Below are 16,487 nucleotides of genomic sequence, written 5' to 3' on the forward strand. Positions count from 1 at the left end.
AAGGCTTCCCAGGGACGGTATCCCTGTCGCCTTGGTTATGCGGACCCCCTCTGCCGCCGGGGCGGCGTCTTCCATTTCTACCCCCCCCCTGCCTCTAGAGGGGGCATCACTCTGTGCGGCTTGGAAAGATCCTAGAGTCTTACGGAACCACATTTTCCCGCCTTGTTGCCCTTTGGGGTATGGTCTAGTTGGAGCGGAAAAACGGACCCCGACAGCAGACAGGGTCTTTCCCTCTTGCTCACACCGAGTCAGAGTCTCCTTCACCTTCGGCCCGAAGAGTGTGGCACCATCAAAGGGGGCTTTGGCAAAGGAAGACTTGAAGGCTTCCGCAAAGGAGCACAGCCGCATCCAGGATTGTCTTCGAAGAGCAATCGCTGAAGCTGCAGCTCTACTCGATCCTTCGGCCGCATACGAGATGAGCCTCATGGATGAGTTTGCTATGGAGGTAAGGGTGTTAAGTTGTGCTGTTACCTTATCTGAAACAGCAGCATCTGTGTTACTCTGGAGGGTATCTGTCAGCTCCTTGATGAGATCCCTCTGTAGACGTGTGAAATGTGTCAAATAGTTTAGCGAACACATGGAAAAAGTCGCTGAACTAAAAACGCGCTTACCGTATCTGTCCATAGTCCTAGAATCCTTATTAGGAGGATGAACAGATGAGGAAGACTCAGACATCGCCTTTTTCGTGCTGCCGCCACCACCATAGCGTCGACCGAAACTCCCTTGGTGAGATAAGTCTTGTCCTGGGGGGCGGTGATAAATTTGCTTGGTTTTCGAGGGACTGGTTCCACTGTGTCAGGTGTCTCCCACGCCCTTCGAGCAATCAATTCCATTAATTCATCGAAGGGCGGAGTCACCCAGGAGGTAGAAGGTTGAGCCCCAAAAGCCTTCAGCAGCACCGACTCGTCCTCAGTGGGGGCTAGGGACTGCCAATTACCCCTCTGTTTCAAGATCTCCAGGATGTCCGCAAATGACGCATCCTCAGAGGGTGATTTTGGGGACCCCTCTGCCTCATCCAAGTCAGTGTCAGACATTAGAGATTCCTGCGGGGAATCTATGTGCCTCCTCTTGCACAACCTTTTCCTCTGAACCTCATCAGAGAGGGCTTCCGGTGAGGCCTCCAAGGAACAGGGGGAACCCTCTGGGGGTGGCTGAGGCAATGGGGCTCTATGCTTTGGATGGGTCGTGGGGGCAGAAACAGAAAGCGGCCCTTTAGGGGAAGGAGAAGACGCCTCTGATGAAGTGGTGGTCTGTGCAGACAATACCTTCCTCATAAGGTCAAAAGCCCCTGAACCCCGGGCCGAGGACTCCCCCGGTTCCGAAGAACATGGGAGCATCCCAGACATGGGGGCCGTGGGCTCCGACCCCGAGGACGGAGCCGAGCCAATCTGCGCCGAGGCCCCGAGAGGGAGAGTCGGCACCGAAAGGTCGGCACGACTCTCGGTCCCGGAACAGAGGAGAGACCGTCGGCTCCGCGACTCACCTACCAGTTCTGAAGGAGTCAAAGTCAATGGTGTCGATCGTGCAATGGATGGTTTCGGCACCGAGGGCTCCACTATCATCAGCTCATCCTCTCCCAGCTCCGAGTGCTGGATGGGTCTCGAAGGAGGACCTGTTGGAGACATGGGGAGGCCTTCTAGTTTCGACACCAATTGGGAGGAAATGGCAATCAACTTGGAAAGGGCCGTGTTTTCCATGAGTTTCTGCACGACATGATCCACATCTGTCTCAGATAACGGTCTGGAAGAACGGGTCGAAGGGGCCGAAGATGGCACCGACCGAAGAAATGGACAGTGGCGGCAGCTCTGACACCGGTTCCAAGATCTGGGGCTCAGTGAAAGATAAACGTTTGATGCTCAGCCCCGAGGTCTGTGGAACCGGCAAACGAACCTTCGAAGATGTACTCGGAGCCGATGACATGGGCTCTTGACATCTTCGACCCCTTCGAGGACTTAGAAGCCTGATCCAATTTGTCTAAAGCCTCTTGAAAGGCAGGCTTAAGCAACCCTCTATCTATAAGCTTCCTGCGTCTGTCATGACTCTCCCGCTAAAGGAATGACATATAGAGCAATCCTCTTGCAGGTGGCGAGGGCCAAGACAGTAAACGCAGGACGCGTGGTTGTCAGTGATAGACATTTTCTGCCCACACTGACATCTTTTAAAGCCGGATTTAACTTTCTCCGACATGACTGCAGTAGAAGTAATGACACTTAACTAGGTTTAATAACAAGAAAAAGACTATCACACTTCTATATATGTATAAAGTGAATAACTATATAATTGTAAAGAACACTCAAAAAAAGGCCACACCAAGAGAAAAAAAGTAGGCCACAAAAGGTGCCTTAAGAATAATATTGAGCAATATTATAATAATAATAACACACACACTTCTATACTATACTATTAGAAAAGTACAGTTTTGTACCTACCATAAATGTAGATGTCCGATAGGAATGCATCTGCAGTCCTTACAAATGGGTTGTCCTGTCATCAGGCAGCCCTTCGGTCGGCCGGATTCGAATGTCTGGGTCTGGCTTCGGCTGGTGTCGCACTTCACCCGACGTCATTGCTGCAGTTACTCGGGTATAAAGGCATCAGCCGACGCCATTTTCCTCAGTGTTTCTTGCCCCAGATGCCAGGTACCCTCTAGGAAGGCTAAATTTTGATAAATGCCAATGATTCAAAATATTAGAGAGCAAACAAAAAATAAGCATGTATGTACATATATACAAACAAATACACCATAATAGATTCCCCCAGCTAGCTATAAGAGGGGCAAATACCTAGGAGTACCACAGAGGGAAGGAGGGTGGGTAATCCTGACTGCAGATGCATTCCTATCGGACATCTACATTTATGGTAGGTACAAAACTGTACTATGTCCTTCAAGGATGCATCTGCAGTCCTTACAAATGGGTAGAATACCACAGCCAAACTGGGGGAGGAGGAAAGATAGAATTATGGTGTAGTTAAGATCCCTTGCAAAACAGCAGTGGCAAAACCTGCTCGGGATCTAGAGTATAAAGGTAAATTATAATGCTTGGCAAATGTATGCACGGAGCTCCAAGTAGCAGCCTCTAAAATGTCTTTGGTAGCCACTCCTCGTAGAAAAGCTGTGGTAGTGGCTGTAGCTCTTGTAGAGTGAGGCCTGATGTTTTCTGGAGTTTTCTTTCCATGGTAGGAGTAACAAAATCTAATGCAATTTCCTATCCACTTAGATATTGACTGTTTTGAAATTGCTTTCCCTTCCATTCCTGTAGCATATGCTACCAGTAGCTGGTCAGTTTTTCTATTGCTCTTGGTCCTGTCCAGGTAGTAGCGTAATTGTCTATGTACATCCAAGGTATGCAACAGTCTTTCTCCCCTGTTCTGTGGATTGGGGAAGAATGTAGGTAGGTGGATAGCCTGATTTAAAGATACTCTGGAGACCACCTTAGGCATAAAAGTAGGATTTGTTCTCATGGACACTATCTTGATGGGAGATCAGAAAGGGTTGTACTGCCATTAATGCCTGTAGCTCAGAAACCCTTCTTGCTGAAGTGATTGCCAGCAGGAAAGCAGTTTTCCATGATAAGTATTGCAATTCTGCTGTTGCTGCTGGTTCGAAAGGAGGTAGTGTCAATTTTTCTAAGACAAAGTTCAAGTCCCATGCAGGTAATGGTGGTTTCCTAGGAGGTTTTACATTTTTAATTCCTCTCAGAAACTGCCTGAGCAGAGGATGTGAGAAAACTGGAGGATCCAAGTCGTATTCTGCTGAAATAGCCGAGGCATGAATCTTAATGGAAGAGTAGGACAGGCCTTTGTGGAATAGCTCTGCCAAGTATTCCAGGATGTTGGCTATGTTTACCAGTGACCCATCTTCCCCTTTAGCAGTACTCCAAATGAGATATCTTTTCCATTTTGCTGAATAGGTTTTCCTTGTTGAAGGTCTGCGAGCTTCCAAGATAATGTCCTTAACCCTTTGGGATAAATTTGGGTTAATTTGTCTTATTCAATGTTCCAGGCAGTCAGCTGCAGAGTTTTCAGGTTTGGATGCAGGGTGTTGTAATTGTTCTGAGTTAACAGCAAGGGAACTAGGGGTAAGGGCCATATCTGTTCCCGAGACATGCTCCTCAGTAATGGGTACCAATGTTGCCTTGGCCAATCTGGAGCTATCAGAATGATCTTTGGACGGTCCTCTTTGATCTTCAATAGCACCTTGTGCATCAAAGGAAGTGGTGGGAATGCATATGCTGTCAGATTTTTCCAACTGAAGGATAGGGAGTCCATCTTCCATGCCAGTGGGTGGTACGTCCTGGTGCAGAATTTCTTTAATTGGTGATTGTGTGGGGATGCAAATAAGTCTATTTCTGGGAGACCCCATTTTCTTGTAATGGTTTTGAAGATGTCCGGATGCAGCATCCATTCGTGGGCATCCGTGGTAGTCCTGCTTAATATGTCTACTAGAGTGTTTTCTTTTCCTGGTACAAAGATTGCTTGTAACTGTATGTTGTAACTCAGGGCCACATTCCAGAGGTCCAGGGCCATCCGGCATAGAGGGTATGAATGAGTGCCTCCCTGCTTGTTGATGTACCACATAACTGTGGTGTTGTCTGTCCTTATCATCAATTGGCCTTGTCGAAGAAATGGTTTGAAAGTCTGAATTGCCAGTTTTACTGCCAGCATTTCCTTTAGGTTTATGTGTAGGTGCAGCTGTTCTTGAGTCCATAAACCTTGTATGCATTTGTCCATCATGTGGGCCCCCCAACCGAGGTCTGAGGCGTCCGTTGTGATGGTTTGGCTTGGTTGAGTGCTGTGGAAGGGCAATCCTTCGTTTGATTGACAGGCCTGAGCCCACCATTGGAATTCTTGCTTCAGGCATGGAATTACTGGAATTTGAGTTTCTAGGCTGTGCTTGTGCTGAGACCATAAATTCCTCAGGTACCACTGTAGCTTTCTCATATGCAGTCTGGCATGTGGGACCAATATTATGCAGGATGCCATGAAGCCCAATGCTTGTAGGACTTTTCTTGCTGTTAGATGGTTTTGTTTTGTTAATGCCAAGAAGTAGAGAGGAGTTGCTCCTGTTTTTCTACTGTTAGGAATGCCATTTGTTTGGATGTGTCCAGCTCCGCACCCAAAAAGGTTATCTTTTGGGTTGGTATCAGCCTTGACTTTTTTATATTGACTGTATATCCCAGGGCTTGTAGAAGGTAAATGACTCTTTTCAAGTCTTCTGCTAGCTTGTTTTTGTTGTCCGCTTGTATCAGGCAGTCGTCCAGGTAAGGGTAGATTTGGATCCCCTGAAGCCTGCAATGAGCGATTACTGATGCCAGGCATTTCGTGAACACTCTGGGTGCAGTAGATAAGCCAAAGGGCAATGCTGAGAATTGATAATGCTCTGATCCTGCAAGAAATCTGAGGTATCTTCTGCAATTTGGTCGTATGGGGACGTGCAGGTATGCCTCCTTGAGATCTAGAGTTACCAGCCAAGACTCCTTGCCCAGCATGGGAAGAAGCTGCTGTAGGGTCAGCATTTTGAATTTTGGAACAATGAGGAATGTGTTTAAAGCGGACAGATCGAGAATAGGTCTCCATTTGCTTTCTTTCCTTGGTACTAGGAAGAGTCTGGAGTAAAAGCCCTTTCCTTGCTCCATATATGGTACCTTTTCCACAGCTCTCATCTTTAATAATTGATTTACTTGTTTTAGAGCTTCTGCCTTTTGATTTGGTGGTAGGTTTGGCATTCCTCTCTTTCCTGGTAGAGTATGGAAATGAAACCTGTAACCTTGGTCTATTGTCTGCAAAATCCACTTGTCTCTTGTGATGTAATGCCAGTTCTTTGAAAATAAAGCTAGCTTCCCACCTAAGGGTGCTTCTAGTTGTTCCCTGGTAGGCGGTGCCAGAGCCAAGTCACTGTGATTGTTCTGTAGTAGTGGTGGTGGCTGTGTCTGTGCCTCGCTGGTTGTTACCCTGCCACTGGCGTCCCCTGTAGGCACCCCTGGATTGGCTTCTGCCTCTTGAACGCCTATTCCTGCCTCTCTGTGCTTTGGAGGAGTCTGGAAAGGACCAATTCTTGGAGGGCCAATTCCTGCTAAACCTTGGAGGTTGGACCTGTAAGAAATCTTTCACTGTTTGGACAGATTTTGCCTTCTCTTCCATCTTCTTCAGCACCTGTTGTGCAGGAGAGCCACACAAATTGATCTTGTCCATGGGAGCATCTAATAGTTTTGATTTGACATGGTCGGTAAGGCCTGCTCTTTTAACCATGCATGCCTTCTGATAACTGTGCCAGTCATGGCTGATCTAAAGGAAGCCTCCAGTGCATCATAGCCGCATTTTAAAGAATGGTTACTAACTTGCTGAATGTTATGTACCATTTCCTGAACATATTTCTTGTCTAAAGGTTCATCAGAGGACAGTTTTTTGGTTAACTGGTCTAGCATAAATTCTTGATACTGGATCATATGAAATTGACAGTTCAAGGCCCTAGCTGACAGAGTAGCAGAAGTGTAAACTTTTACCCCATCTCTCTAAGGACCTGGATTCCCTTTCAGAGGGAGGGATTTTTGGCAGAGGTAGATGCTACAGCCTTAGGCCCCTGGGAGATAGTCTCGATCTGCAAAAAGAGCCTTGTATAAATGGTGATGTGTGTCCGGGACCCTGTAGAACCTATCGGGCTTAGCAGGGGCCGGAGGTAATGAATCAGGAGCAGTACAAACATCATTAAATGCATCATCTACAACAGAAAGAACTGGAGGTATAGCTAAAGGCCTATGTTGTGGTAAATGCAAAAGGTTCTAAGCCTTTTCTGGAGTCTGAAAAATCTTGGCCCTGCCACTGAAATTGTTCCTCAGAGCATGCAAGGTTTCCCCAAAGGAAAATTCCTCAGGAGAGGCAGAAGGAATGGACTCTTCAGCATCAGAGTCTTCATAAGGGGAAAAAGGAGCCTCTGGAGGGTCTGTATTATCTGAATCATCAGAGGAATCATCTGTGGAAACTGGCTCAGGGGGCTCTGCTCTAGGCCTCTTCTCTGGAGGTGGTTGAGAGGCCCTGTCTGGGTGAGGTTGGGATCCCCGGATTAAAGAAATGAGATCCGCTGCTAGACTAAGCATTTGGGAACTGGAGCTAGGCCTGTGAGAGGAGGTCTTAACAGGCACAGATTTAGTAGCTTTAGCTGCTTTAGCCCTGGCAAAGGCCTTAATGGACATGGCTGCAGGAGGCCTAGCAGCTCCACGTGCAGGAGTTGAAATATCTAAGGGAATAGTGTCAGATAATTCCTGAGAAACCACAACTGCAGGTTGGATTTCAGAAGCCGATTCCACCAGGTTGGAAGAGGCCTCGGTAGAAGGTAAGCTTTCGGCTGAAGGAAGAACCGCTTGCTCGGTTTCAGCCGAAACCGAGACACTCACGGTTGGCTTAACCGCGGTTTCGGTCCTTTTCCTTGCGTTTTTTTTGGATATTTGTGAAGTCGGAGGATCCGACGGCATAATATAAGCAAAATCAGAGCCGAAAAACTGTTCAGCAAATTCCGACCGACGTCTAAGCGTCCGTCGGTTAAAAGAAGCACAGGCTAGATAAGCTGCTACGTCGTGGTCTGGGCCTAAACAAGGTAAGCAGTAAGAGTGGAAATCTTTATGAGGTATTTGTTTCCCACAAGTTAAAAAGTTATTCACTTTTTCTGACATCGGCTGAGGCAAGAAAGAGTCCCCAACGGGGTACTTAGCTTTTTAGAAGTCTTCGGTAGTAGTAGAAGTATTCGGTAGTAGTAATCTCTGGTTCTGACCGACCGGCACTTGCGAACAGCTTCTGCTTCGGGCGCCACGCGGCAAGAAAGACTGTGGAAAATGGCGTCGGCTGATGCCTTTATACCAGAGTAACTGCAGCAATGACGTCGGGTGAAGTGCGACACCAGCCGAAGCCAGACCCAGACTTTGGAATCCGGCCGACCGAAGGGCTGCCTGACGACAGGACAACCCATTTGTAAGGACTGCAGATGCATCCTTGAAGGACATCTTATTTTTACAAAAAAAAGAAGTAGCTTATCTGAAAAAAGCAAAAAGTTATCAAATTCTCCTCTGATCCGAGCTCTCCTCGATCTGATCTGTTGCAGCGGCAAACTAGATCTGAGTAATGGCAGGGAGGATTGTGGGATATAGTCTGGTCTCGAGCTTCTCTGAGATGCAGAGCTTTGCGATGCGGCCGACTCGGAGCCGAGGATCGTCTCCGAACCCGTGTGTAAGAACAAACGGCGAGATTGAACACTCTCACATTATCATCCAATGAAGCCTAAGCAAAGAAGACAGTAGAGGTACCACCAACTCTAGTGGAATGGATTCTAGGCTAACCAAGCAGGAAAATGCCTCTTGCAGAGTAAACAAAGGAAACACAATCGGAAAAGTCATCTGGATCGGGTCACTTTAGAATCAGGCCTGTCCAAGCACTGGAGAATGAAACAAAAAGCAGGTTGGAATGTTTTAGTCTGTCCAAATAAACCATTAGCTAATGAACATCCAAACGGTAGAGCAAGTATTCCCCTTTGTTAGTGAAGTTGGGATAAAAACAGGCAAATTCTACCTGAAATGACCCTTGAGTCACAATTTTGAAATGAAGGATTATTATGTATAGACACTCCTTCCTTATGAAAAATAATATATGAAGGAACAACAAGACGAGGCTTGGAGTTCCCAAACCCTCCCTATTTTTGGTAGCCATTACTATTTCAGAGTCTTCCAAGTTAGTAGTTTCAAATCCATGGTAGCCACTGGTTCAAACAGATGTCTAGTCAAAGCTAATAAAAGCAAGGGGAAATCCCAGTGAGGAAATGGATCCCTGACAGAGGGTCTCAGGAGAAAAACATCCTTAAAAAAGCCTTTTTATAGCTTGAAGAATGCAACAAGGTACATTTGTCCATACCCACATGAAAATTAGACATGGTCACTAAATGAACCTTGATAGTGGAGTAGCAGAGTTTTAAATGAAACAAATCTACCATAAAATCAAAAACAGAGTCCAAAGGAGTGGAAAAGGGATTCTTAGAAAGAATATCTTGCCATCACTGGATGTGGAGGAACAATGCAGTCACAATTTGAAGGATTTCAGATTTGGGTGAGGTTGATCCGAAGGGTGAGAAATCATCTCTGGAACAAGGTCCAGGACCCAAGAAAAGTACAACAGATGAGGCCATAGAAAGGGGAAACATCCTGGTCTCTGCCAAAAGGGGGTTATGAGAATTATAGTTGTTCTGCAATAGTCAGCTTTCTGAAGGAACTATCAAGAGTGTCAAAGAATATGCATATAGGGGACCCAGAGACAAACATGAAGAGCATCTCTTGTTGGTTGTCCTTTGGGGGTGGGGGGGTCCGGCATTGAAACTAGTGCACCTGTTGCTGGAGGGGGATTAAAAGAGATCGGTTGGCTAAACACACACTGGCATCTTTGGATTAAGGGACCATCTGTAAGGCATTAGGATGCCGGTCTTCTTTGTAATGCATGTTACTAACAGAAATCATGGTGAGAATATCTTCTACGGACACTGTCTCACGGCCTTTTGACACAGAGAATATGAGCAGGTTCCCCCATGTTTATGTACCATTCCCATTGCAGTGCTGTCGGACTGGATGGCTAATGCCCACCTGGGGAAAAGTCCTGAAAGGTCAACAATATTAGGACGACTGCGCTCATCTAATGATATGGAGACTGGCCTCTGATGAGCACCAGGTACCTTGGAGTGTTTTCCCCTTGAAATCCCCCTCCTCCACCCCAACAGAGAAGCATCCATGGTAACTTTGCCTGAGGCTGGGGGAAAAATAAAATGATCTGCTGGAACCTAATGAGACATTAGCCACCAAGCAATATGATGGCAGCATAGATTGGTAAGGTGAATGGGATAGTCCACACGATAAGACAAGATTGACCACTAGACCAACATCATCCACTTAAGAACCTTCATGTAGAATTTGGCGAGCAACACAAGCAAATAGATGTGGCAAGTCGAAGAACTAAGTAAGCTGGAGGCCTTTCAGAATATAGAACTTGGCTGGCTTGAATTGGCAGGGAAGAAAGTCTGGAGGGGGCCAATTTGGCTGATGGTATCTAGATGCTACGTGATGAATTCCAGGGCAGTTCTAGAAGGATATGTTGCAGTTTACAGTGATGCCCAAGAACAGAAATAATTGGAAAGAAGTGGACCCTGGCCTGGATTAGACACTCCTTTGAGGTTGCAGTATGGAGCCAGTTATTCAGGTAAGGAAAGACCTGGAACTGTTGCAACCTTAGCCAAGCTGCTACTACTGCCATACACAGATACCCAGGGGACTGTGATGAGCCCAAATGGCAGCACTCCAAGTAATAGCTGGCTCCCAGCTGGAAGCACTGGAGCTTCCATGAATGCTTTGCTATCTTTGTGATAGCATACATTCTACATTCTTGATGCCCAAGCACCACATCCCGACATCCTTCCTCAGGAGGAGGAGGAGGCTGGACTCCACCATCACCATGTAGAACTTGTTACATTGCATATAAAGGTTCAGCTTGCAGAGGTCCAGAATGAGCCTAATGTCCTTGTTTTTCTTTGGCATTAAAAAGAATCTTGAGATGACCCTGGATCCTCTTTGGTCTGGCGGGACCTCATAAATGACTCAGTTCCGGGGCAGCTTTCTTATCTTTACTGCTGCTTCCCTTCACCAATAGGGTGGAACATTGGGAAAGGATCTTTGACTTTCATTTGGGGTGTATAAAAAAAAATGGAATAACCTCAAGATATGACTCTCAGCACCAAACTGTCTGATGTAGTGTCCTCTCAAGCCTTTGGATGGAGCATCAAGTGCCCCTAAACTGCCTCCAGAGAGGAGCAGCAGCCAGGCAACACTTCGGGAGATACTGGAAGGGCTTGCTGGAGAACAGTCCCCAGAAGGTCTGATTTTGCAGACCACCCATGCCTCTGGGATGGCATCCATTAAAGCTTTCCTCTCTGTCAGGAACATCCTGGAAAGAAAAACTGCTGCAATTTACAAAACAGTTGTTTCACTACTTTTGGCTCCTTGAAGAGGTCCTTTGTGGAATCCAGAAGTAGACTCCTATGGCAGTCACATACTTTCCTTCTTGTTCACGTCTGGACAAAGTACCTTTTACTTTGGTTTCAAAGAGAATGGAACCAACAAAGGGAATTTAGAAAGGATGCCTTGAAGTAGTCCACAAAGTTACATAAGAACATTCAAGTATGGCACACAGTAATTCTGGTGCCTGATGCACATGGCTTACCATCTGCAGCATTCAAAATAAGTCTCATAGATATGTTTGAGATGGCTAACATCAAGGTCATCTGAGCATTCAGAAACTTTTGATTCTCAGAGGACTGCTAAGCAGTCACAGTTTTAGACTCATCAGAGATCAGATCTCCTTGGAACCTTGTCAGGTGAGCCAAAACAAAAAGTTCAATGCATGTAAAGCAAATGTGGCTGAAGCATGTGTGCTTCCACAGACATTCCAACACCCGAGACCCCTTGTTTTAGAGGCTGGGCCATAGAACTCTCCTCACAGATCACTTTCTTAGTGGCTGCAGCAACCACAATAGCAGCATCCACAGCCAGGCCCTTGCTCCAAAAAAAGGTACATCCTTGAGATGGGACAGAACATTTTTTTTCCATATTTTTTTTTTTGTTTTTTGTTTTGTGTTTTGGGGGTAGGGACTACAACTTTTTCTTTTTAAATTTTTTTTCTTTTTTTGGGAGGGGCTAGAACTTTGTTAGGTTTCTATGGATTGGTTACACAAGATTAGGTTTCCACAAACTCCAGGATACCAAGTTGACACGGATATCCGAAGTGGAACCACCCAAAATGTGGATGGGCCTGGGCCAAAGTCCTTGTGAAATCAGGAGTACAGGCTTCTAAGGTCCACCCCCAGACTTTCGTAACAGGTCGCCAAAGGAGGACTTTCATGGGGATCCTTCGTCTTTGAGACTGAATACCTGGTGGGCAACTCCTCGGGGGAGCCCAAATATATCCTCTTGCATTTATTCTTCACATGTATTTCCAGGGAAGGAGAAGCTGTGGCAGTGGGACACTGAAGAAACAGGTGATCCCCTACCTTGGGGGGGGGGGGGGGTTGAGGTCTGTACCAGAGCTAACTGATGCTAGACCAAAATACAAGGCAGACAAGAACTTTAGGACTGATCTGTCTCAACAGAAACTCCAGTTTTGGAATGAGAAAGAATAGACTTTATGATGTCAAAAGCAGACACTGAATGTCTGGGCATTGCTCCCTTGGGATCAGTAGATCCAAAAGAGAGACTGGTGCAGCCCAATGTTGACCTTGTCGGATCAGATTTCGAGATCAGAGCTATCTAAGGAATGGCACCCAAAGGAAGGAACAGCTCCGAAAGCCTAAATTACTCTGAATCCTAGGTGTCTACCTCAAAGCTTTGGCTCAGAGATGCAGTCTGCTCGGAAGGAGATTAATTTGAAAACATCAAGAAAGTGGCTGGTATCCAAGGCAACCAAGCTGTCTGCACAGATGAGGAAGGATCTGGCTCAGTCAGAACTGTGGGCCCCATCACCAAAGGATGGGCTGGGTAAGGAACAGCTAAAGCAGGAGCTAAAAGCAAAGGATCCTCTAGCCTTGTAGCCAAGGAAGAGGGGATGATATCAAAATCCATCTGGGCCTTTAAGATGGTGTGCATAATTTGCTCCAACTCAGAACCCTTGACATTTCTGGCACACCTAGATAAAGCCATTAAAACAGCTTAGAATGTTTAGAAAAGGAAATGGGAGTCTCCTGGACCTGAAAGGGAAAGGCTTGGATACGAGTCAGGGACACATCCAGAGAAAACTCTGAAGTGGGAGTTACTGGGAGGAAGAGTGCGTGAATTCTATCAGTGGCTGGACCTACCATCAAAACAGGGCTTAGAATACTCAAGGTCAGAGAGCCCAAAGGATCTAAACCTGGAACCCTAAAAGTAGGCAATTGGTGGCAAGGGGCCACCAATAGCACATCAGATGTTGCAAACAGAGCAGCTGGAGACCTTTGGATCTTCAGATCCAGCTGACCTTCCAAAGAGGCAGAGGAAGATTTGCACTCCTCTCTTTCTTCTCCAGTTTCTCTGTTTTTCCTTCATTATTTCTCTCTCCTTCTCACTTCTCTTCTCTCCCAGCTTTTTGGCAGGAGAGGGAGAAGAAGACAGATGATGAAACAGATACACGCAGTAAAAGTCCCTTCAAGACAAACTTACTCATCCTGTCCGTGAGGGGTCTGGTTCCAAAAGCAAAGCAGGCCTGATATTACAAGTCTAGGTGTAACACACCTAGACTTGCACACATTTATTGTACGAGTCTTGGGGGGAAGAGGGGCAACTTGTGCCTGCACCCCACACATTTTATAAAGCCCAAAGCATTTTTTTTCCATCACTGGGCATAAAGGACACAGAAGTAACATACACACACACACACACACACACACACATCTGTGTGTGTGTGTGTGTGTGTGTGTGTGTGTTACAGATCTATATGTATGTATACACACACATTAAAGGGAAAATGACTAGTCTTAAAATAGTCTCCAAGGGCAGCTAGCCTAGTACTCACCTATGAACTACACACACACACACACAAATTTCTCAACATTTCACTTTCAGAGTTAAAGGAGTCTCACACCATACTTACTTCTGCCAGTTTTGCTAGATACTTCTCAAAACGCTCCAAGTTTAAATGTCCATTTTCATTAATGTAGCCTAGGGGAAGAAACAATCTTGTTAAAGTTGTGAGATGATACATCAGTTTTAGAAAACTATAATGTTCTTTCTCAAACACTGTAAGTGAAGGTATGTGATTAATCATCAGGTTATGACTGAAACATTAATGCAGCTAACGTATTCCTCATCCATTCCTTTAAAGTTAAAACATTTCTTAAGGATGCTCTCTGCATGCTGGCACTTACAAAACCTATTGTGTGTGTGCAAGGTAGTAAGAACTGAAAAAAAAGTGTGTTTGGTGCAAGCAACTGACCCACTGTGGAATTTTAGCCTTATGGGAAAAGGTAAATAATAAGCATGCACACCATATTCCTACATTACAATGTTTTCCTGAGAAGAATGGACATGCAATGTGTTTACAGAGAGTGACAGTAGTCTGTCTGAAAGGCCTTGTATACTCTGGGCCTATGAAGGCATCTTCTACAAAAAGCTTATCCAGTGACTTTTTAAAGCTTCACATTAATTTTCATAAAGTACAGTTGTGCACACTTACCATAAATGTAGATATTCAAGTGTATTCATTGTTGCAGTCATCACATTTGGGTTATCTGCCTGCAGGTAGCCCTCAGCCTGCCTGAATACCAGAGTCGTCAGATTTCTGCATTGGATGCAGTCGCTTCTTTCATGACGTCAGGTCGCCAGGGGAATAAAACATGCAGCCGACACCATTACATCAGTTTTCCTTGCCCCAGATATCAGGTGCCCCCACAATAGGAAGCAATTATATGGTATGGAACATCCCCAGAAAAAGCAAATGCACATGAAATAATATGCCAAACAAGAAGGAAAGGTTGAGCCAAGAGAAGTCAGGGGGCTAGAGGGAGGGTAACCAGGACTGCAACAGTGAATACATTAGAACATCTACATTTATGATAAGTGTACACAACTGTACTATGTTCTTAGTGTTTCACTGTTGCAGTCATCATATTTGGGTTGATTCCCAAAGCTAAGGAAGGGTGAAGGCAGTTAAAGAGCATTAGGGCTAGCAATCAGGCCCTGTAAAACTGCTGTGGCAAATCAAGCTCTGGATTTAGAAAAGATAGGCAGGTGGTAATACTTTGTGAAATTATGTACAGAGCTCCAAGTAGCAGCTTCCAGGATGTCCCTGGTAGGGACTCCTCTGAGGAATGCCGTAGAGGTAGATGCAGCCCCTGGTGGAATGTGATCTTATCCCCAAGTGGGGTAGGTTTTGCATGGTGCTTGTAGCAGAAATGGATGCAATGGGCTATCCACTTGAAAAATGGCTTGCTTAGAAATGGCCTTCCCCCTCTGCCCCTGCGGCAAAGCTAACTAGCAGCTGGTCAGATTTTCTGAGAGGCTTAGATCTGTCCAAATAGAATCCAAGCAGTCTGCGCACGTCCAGAGAATGCAGTATCCTTTCCCCCATATTCTGAAGTTATGGGTAAAAGGTAGGCAAATGAATGGACTGGTTTAGAGCCACACTAGGCACCACCTTGGGCATAAAGGATGGATTAGTCCCAAGGGAAAACCTGTCCGCATGGAAGACAATGAAGGGTTCCACTGCCATGAGGGCCTGCAGTTCAGACACTCTTCTTGCTGAAGTAAGGCTGTTTTCCAAGAAAGGAATTTCAACTCTGCTGTAGCAGCTGGTTCAAAGGGGGGAAGAGGGAGTTTTTCCAATACAAAGTTAAGGTCCCAGGCTGAAGTGGGCATTCTCCTGGGGGGGGGGGGGATCTTAAATTTTTTGCCCCTCTAAGGAATTGGTTTAGCAGGGGATGAGAGAGGAGGTGTGGTTCAGTACTATAATGTGGTGAGATGGCACAGGCATGAATTTAATTGAAGAGAAAGATAGGCCCTTGTAGAGCATTTCTGTTAAATAATCTAGAATATGAGGTAAGCTGGGCACAGTTGTGCCCATCCCGAGCCTTGCTCCAGGAAAAGAATCTTTTCCACTTATCTGAATAGGATTTTCTAGTACTAGGTCTGCTTGCCTCAAGAATGACATCCAGCACCTGCTTACTGAGGGGTTGCTAGAGGTGAGCTCAGGGGATTGGCCAGACTGCAAAGTTCAGGGTTTGAAGCAGAGGGTGCAGAATCTGGCCCGCCTGCTGGGTCAGCAAGGAAGGGGTCTGAGGCAGGTGCCATGGTTGCAGCACTGTCAGACTGCACAAAAGGGGGGTAACCAGTCTGGGGCAATCAGTATTGTCCTTGGCTTGTCCTGTTTGATCTTGAGTAGAACCTTCGAGAGGAGAGGCAGAGGGGGAAAGGCATAAATTGAGAGGCTTTCCCAGGTAAAGGACAGGGCATCCACTTCCCAAGCTTGACACGGCATCCACTTTCCAAGCTTGACTGTGGGGAGTTCTGGTGCAGAAATTGTTCAATTGGTAGTTCTGAGGGGAGGCAAACAAGTCTACCTCTGGTGTCCCCCATTTGTTCCTCAAGAGCTTGAATATTTTGGGTTCCAGTTTCCATTTGTGTGGGTCCATAAGATTTCTGCTTAAGTCTGCCAGCGAATTTAGTTTGCCTGGCAGGAATTGAGCTTGCAGGTTCACTTGGAAGCACAAGGCTGTGATCCACAGATCTATGGCTAGTTTGCAGAGTGGGTAGGAATGGGTTCCCCCTACTTGTTTATGTACCACATACCTGTGGTGTTGTCTGTCTTTATCAATAGTTATCCTGGAAGAAAGTCTTTGAAGGCTGTCAGAGCATTCTGTACAGCTAACATTTCTTTTTGATTGATATGCAGGTGCATCTGTCCTGGGTTCTATTTGCCCTGAATGCACTGCCCTGCCACGTGAG

At 46.0% G+C, this 16,487-nt stretch overlaps 1 protein-coding gene across 1 annotated transcript in view; it reads right to left on the reverse strand.

Moving 5' to 3' along the window:
• Nucleotides 1-16,487, reverse strand: part of XRN1 (5'-3' exoribonuclease 1) — a 2,408,514-nt gene that overhangs the window by 2,008,683 nt on the left and 383,344 nt on the right. The window contains exon 9 of the mRNA XM_044071018.1: nt 13,639-13,706. Within this exon, the coding sequence (XP_043926953.1) occupies nt 13,639-13,706 (68 nt within the window). The remainder of the gene's footprint in view (nt 1-13,638; nt 13,707-16,487) is intronic.

This window comes from Protopterus annectens, chromosome 5.part0, assembly GCF_019279795.1.
Source record: "Protopterus annectens isolate FY-2018-M chromosome 5.part0, PAN1.0, whole genome shotgun sequence".
Classification (NCBI taxonomy): Eukaryota; Metazoa; Chordata; order Ceratodontiformes; family Protopteridae; genus Protopterus; species Protopterus annectens.